The 9,703-nt window shown below is 46.3% G+C and overlaps 1 protein-coding gene across 1 annotated transcript in view; it reads right to left on the bottom strand.

The window, feature by feature from the left end:
- Nucleotides 1-9,703, bottom strand: part of LOC110338654 — a 28,029-nt gene that overhangs the window by 17,263 nt on the left and 1,063 nt on the right. Inside the window, exon 2 of the mRNA XM_029536175.1 lies at nt 4,318-4,357. Within this exon, the coding sequence (XP_029392035.1) occupies nt 4,318-4,357 (40 nt within the window). The remainder of the gene's footprint in view (nt 1-4,317; nt 4,358-9,703) is intronic.

The raw sequence follows: 9,703 nt of genomic DNA, 5'->3' as shown, positions 1-9,703 counted from the left end.
AAAATAATCTAAAAAGTAAAATTCATAATAAGAAAGTATCTAACTTGACAAGATATCTGTTTGCCAACCTGGATCTTGTACTTTCTGGCTCAGTACGCAGGAACATGTAAAACGTTCTAAGAATGTACTGAAGTTGGGTCTCTAAAGGAAATGCTCAGCTGCCTAAACTGTGGCAGGCACAATCATATGCATCTATACATAAGCTTTCCCTGAAGACTTCTGTATGAAATAGCCAAAGTCTACAGCTCAAGACCTAAAAAATGATTCATCACGAAACAAAGGACGGAAACCAGCAGCAGCAGCCGCAGACCCAGCACGGTTTGCACACCACCTCCTCACTTTTGCCACTGCCCAGCTACAGTAGTTTCTTTTGCTTGGATTTTAAGGCAGAGTCTCCCTAGATACACCAGGCTGGTCTAGAACTCAGAGATTTGTCCTCCCTCAGCCTTCCAGAGTCTGGGGGAGTCACGGGCCTGGGCCACTCTGCCTATTGCTATATTGTAGTTTAAAAACATATTTTCTCCAGACTGGGCAGGTCTCGCTGTGTAGCTCTGGCTGGCCTGAAACTGGCTATGCAGCCCAGGCTGGCCTTGAACTCATAGAGACCCACCAGCTTCTCTCTCCCAAGTGCTGAAACTAATGGTGTGCATGGCCACATCTGGCCTATGCTGCCTTTGATCAGTGCTGACCTCAGGAACTATGGCCATTCCCGTGTCCTGAAGCAACTGTACATAACCCTCCTCCGAATGGGCTCAAGAACAATGAGTACTGGACACTCCTTTTTTTCCCAGTTCTCACAGCATGAAGGAAAAGGCAAAGAAAACAAAGCACGTGTCTTGTCTCACAGTCCCTTAAACTCAAAAGGGATAATGTTTAGGCAGAAAGGGGGGCCTGGGCCCAACACTGATTAAAGTGCAGACTGGCATCTGAGCCACACTCAGTGGTTCCTCTCATGGTGGAACACCAGCTGCAAACACTGCAGAGGTGGGCAGGGACCCCAGGCAGGCTGGGACACTCCAGGTGATAGAGGTCAGGCAGGCCCCAGGTGGAGAGATCAGACAGGTGTCCACGTCTGCAGCATAGGTCTAATGTGGCCAAACATCTCAGTTCTTCAAGGAACTCCAGAAACCCAGATTTTACTATGAATCTCCAAGTTTTTGTTTTGGTTGGTTGGTTGGTTTTGGTTTTCCAGACAGTATTTCTTTGCTTAGCCCCAATTATCCTTATCCTGGAACTTGTTCTGTAGACCAGGCTGGCCTCAAACTTAAGAGATATATCCGCCTCTGCCTCCAGAGTGCTAAGATTAAAGCTGTGTGCTACCATGCCTGGCCAAAACTTGAAATTTTTAAAAGTTAATTAGTTCCAAAGGATGATCCCCATATAACATGTCTGTGGCTTGAACAGTATCCAAGAGCGTGGCTGAACGCTTGTGGGATCCCAGAGCAGCTCTAGGCCTAACTCTGTGGCTGCTTTCTCCCCTTTCCCTCTGCTTCAGGTGGTGGTGGTCGTCGTTTTTTTTTGAGATGAGGTCTCATATAGGCTAGACTCAAATTCATTACATATCCAAGGATGACCTTAAAGTCCTGATCATCCTTCCCTCAACTCCAAAGTGCTGGGAGCACAGGCATGCCCCGCCACACACAGCTTTTAACTCCTGCCCTGGGAGGTGACCTGACCCCCAATTACTTGACAGTGGTAATCCACTCAGCTGGTGAAGCTATGGCATAGTGAGGAAGCATGCTGGTTCAAATCCTATCCCTAACTCACAATCAGCACCGCAATCACTAGCAATGTCACTTAGGCTGGCCGACCCATCTTCACTTTCTATGACCTATAAAACTCAAACAATAAATAGCCCCTGGCTAGTGAGATGGCTCAGTCAATGAAGGTGCCTGCTGTGAATCCCAGAACCCAAGTTAAAAACAACAAAACAAGGCCCTCAGTGGTGGGGTGGTGGGGCACACCATTAATCCCAACACTCAGGAGGCAAAGGCTGGCTGATCTCTATAGGTTGAAGGCCAGCTTAGGCTACAGAGTGAGTTCCAGGACAGTCAGGGCTGTTAATAAATCATCTAACCAACTAATCAATCAACAACAAAACGAAAAACAAAACAAAACAACAACAACAACAACAAAAATGACCCAGTGGTTAAGAGCACTGACTGCTCTTCCAGAGGTCCTGAGTTCAATTCCCAGCAACCACATGGTGGCTCACAACATCTGTAATGGGATCCAATGCCCTCTTCTGGTGTGTCTGAAGAAAGCAACAGTGTACTTGTATACATAAAATAAATAATTCTAAAAATAAAAACCAGTCAGAAACCACAGCATGCATCTGTAATTGCAGCACTCCCACAGAGAGATAAAAGGCAGAGAGGAAATTTTCCTAAAAGGCTTAGAGCCAACCAACCTGGATGATACAGCCCAGTGGAAAGAAGAAGCCTGCTTCAGTAAGGGGTAAAGCAATAATCTATGCCAAGAGCTGACCTCTGATAGCCATGCCTGTGCCTCTATGTCTCTCTGTCTGTCTCTGTCTCTGTCTCTCTCGCTCTCATACATAAGCTACTAAGTAAATTAAAACCCACAGTCCCTCCCATAAGGCTGTCTCCAGGTTAGAGGACGCTCCTGATGTGCACAGCAACCAGTCTGTGAGTTGGGTGCCTCCACCCTCACCACTTATCCACAATGAAGGAGCAAGCCTTGCTGTAATAGTGTGGTTTTGGTTTGGGCTTTTTTGTTGTTTTGTTTTTCCTAGAGCTGAGGGCTGAACCCAAGGCTTTGTCCTTGCTCTACCACTGAGCTAAATCCCCAACCCCTGGTTTGTTTTTGTTTGTTTGAGACAGGGTCTCTGTGTAGTTCTGGCTGTCCTGGAACTCACTCTGTAGATTCAAACTCCTAGAGATCTACCTGCCTCTGCCTCTGAGTGCTGACACCGCTGCCTGACTTTGAACACAATTTTTAAACCTGTTCAAAGCCTCTTCTCTTTTTATTCCCAGTCTTGCCTTAGTCCATAGCCCCGCCCTCTCCACCCTGGACCATTACAATCATCTCATACCTCCTGCTTGAGTTGGCCCCTCCCCTGGGCCCAGGTGGTTCCACGTCTTGGCTTAGTCATTTCTAATACAGGTCTGACAGTGTCACTGTCCCTATGGCCAACAGAACAAAGTCTAAGTCCTTTCATCAAGGCTCCTCCCATGTCCACATCTGACTGGACAATATTTTTCCTGCTGTAGCTTTACCACATCCTCTCCTTGCCCTTTCCTGAAATCCATTCAGTTTCCCGGCATGAGCGTCAGCACACCCTCCTTTCTGCTTAGAAAATCTGTCCTCCGTGTTTACCTGTATGGTCCCTGTTCCTTTTCACTCTTCTTTATTTCTTCAAAGTCAGAGTCTCACTATAAAGCCCTGGCTGGCCTAGAACTCTCCAAGTAAACAAGACTGGTCTTGAACTCACAGAGATCCACCTGCCTCTGCCTCCTGAGTGCTGGGATTAAAGGCATGAACCACTGCAGCTGGTCCTTCTCATACCCTTGTAAGTCCAGTCCTGAGCCACATACTGAGACTTTGTATTGAAGAAAAGAAAGAAAGAAAGAGAGAGAGAGAGAGAGAGAGGAAGGAAGGAAGAAGAAACAGATCATTGGAAATATTCAAAAGAAAAAAAAGAAAAAAGAAGGAAATATTCAAAAGAAAAAAATATAACAGAATCACTCAGGCCTTAATTCCCAGGTGTGTGAATTTTGGTTAACTTTAGCGGAGTAGGGTATTATACACACAAAACCCACCCAGATGAAATGTTGTGGGCCTGCTATCTCAGCTGCTTGGGAGTCTGTGGCAGAGATCATGAATTCAATGCCAACCCAGGCAACATAGCAAGAACCTTCCAAATAAAATAAGGGCTGGGTAGAGAATGTACACTTTTAATTCAGCATGTTGGAGGCAGAAGCAGGGGGATGGATCTCTGTGAGTTCAGAACCAGCCTGGTCTACATGTGAGTTCCAGGACAGCCTGAGCTACATAGGGAAACAATAAACTCAACAAACCAACCTTCTAGTATCTAGACAATCCAGCACCTCTGCGCTTACTAGGCAGGCGGCATTTGGCATTTGGCTTGCTCTTCACTGGTGTCTGGGTTCTGATGGAATACACCTGATATCTCAGGTGAGTCATGCAGCCAAGGATCAGAAACCTGGCGATTCATCAGAATCTATACTTCCTGAAGTGCAGGGCATTTCCCATACAAGGGCAAATGCTGTCTTCGCCTTGTACCTAGGAAGGTGTCTCTTAAAGAGATGACAACACCTCAGCTCACAGACTCACCAGAGGAATCTTCAAATGATGGTCTCGGGTAGACATGGGCCTGAAGAAGAAAATAAACATTACTTTTCTGAATTTATATTCTTTTTTTTTTTTTTTTTTTTTTGAGACAGGGTTTCTCTGTGCCATCTCTCCAGACCCCAGTTTTTTTTTTCTCTCTTTTTTTTTTGGGGGGGGGGTTTTGAGACAGGGTTTCTCTGTGAAGCCTGGGCTGTCCTGGAACTCACTTTGTAGACCAGGCTGGCCTCAAACTCAGAAATCTGCCTGCCTCTGCCTCCCAAGCACTGGAATTAAAGGCATGCGCCACCACTGCCAGGCCTATATTCTTTCTTTAAAAGATGTTTTTTATGAACATAGGTGTTTTCTATGCACACACACCCACGCCTCATATGTGTGCAGTGCCTGGGGAAGTCAGAAGAGGGCATCAGAATTGGAAACACAGATGGTCGTGAGCCACCATGTAGATACTGTGCTTGGACCCCACCCAGTCTCCTGAAGGAGCAGCCCAGTGCTCTTAATGGTTGAGCTGTACCCCAAGCCCCTGCATTTATGTTTGCCACTGAAGTGAGTTTGCTGCAAACTTTGCTAAATGAATGGAAGCGTTGTTTCTCAGCCTCTCCCCTACTCCAGGCAGAGCCTGAGTTGGCAAGCTAGGAAACAGAGTCAGCTGGCCCCGAGACAATGGACACTGATGTGCAACAGAGGAGGGCGGCTCTGGGGTCAGGCTGGCTGAGTTACAGCCTGGCTCTGGCAGTCTGGAGTTGGTAGACTTGGTAGAGGAATGGCTCCCACGGCAGAGGACTGAGCAGTGGATTAAATGACAGAGAACACACATGGTGCTAGGTCTGTACCTATGCAACTTAACTGCTCACAACAGAAGTCAGAAGACCAGTGTCATTCACCAACTCACGACCAAAGAAAGGCAGGAATGAATGGCCTTGCACATTTGCAATCCCAGCATTTAGGAGACTGAGGCAGGGTCGAGAGTTCGAGGTCAGTTGGGACTACATAACAAGTTCAAGGCCAGCCCAGGGAATATAGTGAGACCTTACCTCAAAACAAACAAGCAGACAAACAAAAGTAGTTGGAGAAACGACTCTCATTAAGAGCACTTGCTGGTTTTGCAGAGACCTGGCTCACAACCATCTGTAACTCCAGTTCCAAATGAGCCAACACCCTCTTCTGGCCTCTATGGGCACAGCACCCATGTGATATACAGACATACGTGAAAGAAAAACACTCATACATGTCAAAATAAATCTCTTTACATTTCTTTTTAAATGAATACACAAAAACGCCCTGCTTGTTGGCCTGAGTCGTCAGCAACCTACCTTTACTACCTTACCGTTTCCACTATCTCTACTTTATTGTCCAACTATGGGGTCAGAGTTCTCAGAGAACAGGAAAGAGCAAGCAATCAGTTTATGACCAAGAAACAGAGAACAGAAAGCAGGCCACAGCCACAGACTGTCTTGCTGTGTATTTGGCTCCAGCATAAAAATACTTCTGGAGTCCCAGTGGCCATGTTGGAAGAAAACAAAGCAAACTGCCCAGGCCAGCACGCATCCTGTGCCCAGACAAAGCTCAGGCTCAAGTATGGAACAAAGATATCTGCAGGTATCACAGAGCCGGAGATAGGCACGCGGGAAAATCCCTGCAATGATTCATCCCTTGATGTTAAATGGTACTGAGATGGGTAAAGTCAACGAATGCAACAGACAGATTCCAAGAAGAATCCTTAGCGCTCAGTGGGCTTCGGCAGGCTCCACACAGACACACATCTCTGCTCCCTCTGAGCTTACACGCTGGAGAGGACAGAGAGATGATTAACAACTACTGCAGGCACAGTGTGTGGTTTGTAACGCTAACACTCAGTAGGCTAAAACAAGACTGAGAGCAACATAGTAAGACTCTGTCTCATGGGGGAGGGTTAGGGACCGGCACAACATTTACTTCCTATGGTCACTTTCTGTGGCATCTATCAGATGACATAACTGACCCAAATAAGGAAAAGGGGGTATCTTAGGGTTCACTGTGCACACAGAAATATAGCAACGCGCTTAAAATCTTTTGGAAACAATGAAAAAGCACAAGAGAGACAAATGTGGTTCCCATTTCTGATTCTAGCGGAGGCAGGAGTAATGCTATGCATTTGAGGCTAGCCTGGGCTGCATTGTGAGCTATAGGCAAGCCTGGGCTACAGCCTGAGACCTCAAATAAATGAAGGCTGGAGACTTTTCCATGCTGGCAGAGTGCTTGCCTCATGCACAAAGCCCTGGACTCCATCCTCAGCACCACATAACTGAGTATGGTGGCCCACACTCGAAACCTCAGAACTCTGGAGGTGGAGTGGGGACGATCGGAAAGTCAAGGTCATTGTTAGCCATGTACTGAATTTGAGAATTTGAAGCTAGCCTGGGCTACATAAGACTCTGTCTACAAAAAAAAAAAAAAAAAAAAAAAAAAAAAAAGACTGTCTACACACACCACCACCACCAACAACAACAACAATTAAAGAACAATTAGACATGAGGCTATCACGTGCTTATGATATTTATATGAAAGTTCTATTCAGAAATTGTGCTTTAAAATAAAAACAGCCAGAGGAGAAATGGGGGTAATTTTTTTTTCAAGACAGGCTGGCCAGACAGTGGTGGCCCATCCCTTTAATCCCAGCACTTGGGAGGCAGAGGCAGGCAGATTTCTGAGTTCAAGGCCAGCCTGGTCTACAGAGTGAGTTCCAGGACAACCAGGGCTACACAGAGAAACCCTGTCTCAGGAAAAAAAAAAAAAAAAGACAGGCTGTCCTAGAAATCGTTCTGTAGATCAGGTTGGCCTTGAACTCAGAGAGATCCGCCTGCTTCCGCCTTCTGAGTGCTGGGATTAAATGTGTGCACCACCACATCAGGCTTTGTGAAGTATTCTATTCTATCCACTTTACCACTTCTACCATAAAGACTTAAGAACCTATCTTGATAATGGATTTTGTTTTGGTTGTTGTTGTGGTGGTGTTGTTTTGTTTTTTATGTGTGTGTGTGCCGGAGGAAGTAGGGAAGTAGTGAACCTCCAGATGGGTGCTGGGAATAGAACATGGGTCTTTCTCAAATACAACAAATGCCCTTAACCAATGAGCCAACTTTCCAGCCTGATAATGGAGTCTTGACAATAGACGCTTGAGGCCTTTTCTGGTCCTCGGGATGAGGGAAGGTTATGAACAAGGCTTAAGGAAAGTGGTATAAACCCATAATGCCAGAGATCAGGAGGACTAAGAACCTGATGCCAGGGGGCTGGTGAGATGGCTCAGTGGGTAGAGCACCCGACTGCTCTTCCGAAGGTCCGGAGTTCAAATCCCAGCAACCACATGGTGGCTCACAACCATCTGTAACAAGATCTGACGCCCTCTTCTGGAGTGTCTGAAGACAGCTACAGTGTACTTACATATAATAAATAAATAAATATTAAAAAAAAAAAAAAAGAACCTGATGCCAGCCTGAGCTAAGAAGAAACTTGTGTCTCAAAATAGAAACAAATATTCCAGTACTTGGGAGGCAGAGGCAGGCAGATATTGGTAGATATTTGTATCTGAGAGGCCAGCCTGGTTTACATATAGTTCCAGGCCAGCCAGGGATACAAATCTAAACCATCACCAAAACCAAAACAAACCAAAAAACCCACTTTCCATCACATCAACAAGTGACCAGATGAAATAATTAAAAGTATAGTCAGGTTGTGGTGGCCCACATCTTTAATCCTAGTGGAGACATGTGGATCTCCGAGTTCCAGGACAGCCTGGTCTACAAAGTTAAGTTCCAGGACAGCCTGGGCTACACAGAGAAACCCTGTCTCAAAAAAAAAAAAAAAAAGTAAAAGATAAAAACAATCCAGGTAGAAAAAACTTCCCATTAAATCCGGGCAATTCAAACCTGCCATGAGGGGTAAGATGAGCCTGGGAAAATGAGATTAGGTACCAGTGAGGATAAGTTTAGTCCAGATGCACAGGGCTCTTAAGATGATGGTCAAAACAGAGGGTAAAACTGGCTGCATGGAATGTATAGGAACAGTAAAGGAAATCAGTTTAAAATCCAGTGTATGCAGCCAAGCAGTGGTGGCGCACGCCTTTAATCTCAGCACTCAGGAGGCAGAGGCAGGCAGATTTCTGAGTTCGAGGCCAGCCCTGGTCTACAGAGTGAGTTCCAGGACAGCCAGGGCTACACAGAGAAACCCTGTCTCAGGTGGAAAAAAAAGCGCATATCTATATCTATATATCTATATCTATGTCAACAAACCTAAGTACTGTGGCGGGTGTGGGTGTGGCTCCTCATTTCCTTCACCAGGGTGTGGGTGTGGGTGTGACTTCTCACTTCCTTCACCTTTTACTCCATTACCCCTCTCCCCTGGTGTCTCCCTGCTGGAGCCCCCATCTTGGTGTCTGCTTCAGTCGCGCCCTTCTTTGCTGCTTCTCCCGCAGCCCTCAGTGCCAAACCTTTACCCTGCTATAATCTGTCTTTGACCTTCTCCTACATCTCCCGCCCCTGACCATGTACGTGTCTGTCAAAAACCCAGCCACCCCGACCCATTTCTCAAAGGGTTCTCCAAGCAGGAAGCAGTGTCCTTCTTAGTCTTCACCCCCACGTTGTTTGTCTCTCCTTAAAATGTTTCCATTGCCCACTTTCCCATTCTTCACGTCCACTGCTGGCTTGGCCTTTGTGCCCAGGGCCTCCTGCCGCTCCTTTCCTATGCTCTTTTGAGGGCCACACTCCTCATTCATATTCACTCTTTCAAGACCAACAAAGTCCTTGACTCCAGCTTCTCCTTTACTTGCAATACTTCAACCTCTTTCTTCACTTTCAATTTTTCATCCACCTGACTCCTTGGGGCTTTCTCCAAGTGTGTCTTTCTCTTCCTTAGGAACAGATTCATCAGCAATATCTCTCATTCCATCCAAGACATGACTATCAGTTTCTGCCCCTGTCTTGGCTCCTCCGTGGTCATCCATCCCTTCCACACTTTCAGAAGGAATTTCCTGACTCAGATTTTCCATCACACCTTCACCACCAGTAACACTGATCACTCTTTCAATAGTCTCTTCCGTGGCACTTCCCGTTCTTGAGTGCTCTTTCGGCTTCACCTCAGCAGACTCGCGCTCCTCAATATTTGACTCCAGTAAATCTTCAGTGGATCTTGAATTTTTATCACCAGTTCTCAGCTTCTCTCCACTGTATCTAAATTTCTCTCTACTCAACTTTGCCTTCTCTCTGATGGACCCCCGCCTCTCTCCACTGTCTGACACCTTCTCTCTGATGGACCCCCGCCTCTCTCCACTGTCTGACACCTTCTCTCTGATGGACCCCCGCCTCTCTCCACTCTCTGACACCTTCTCTCTGATGGA

The sequence above is a fragment of the Mus pahari genome, chromosome 1 (assembly GCF_900095145.1).
Source record: "Mus pahari chromosome 1, PAHARI_EIJ_v1.1, whole genome shotgun sequence".
NCBI lineage: Eukaryota > Metazoa > Chordata > Mammalia > Rodentia > Muridae > Mus > Mus pahari.
The sequence above is the reverse complement of the archived record's forward strand: the minus strand, read 5'-3'. Positions and strand labels throughout refer to the sequence as shown.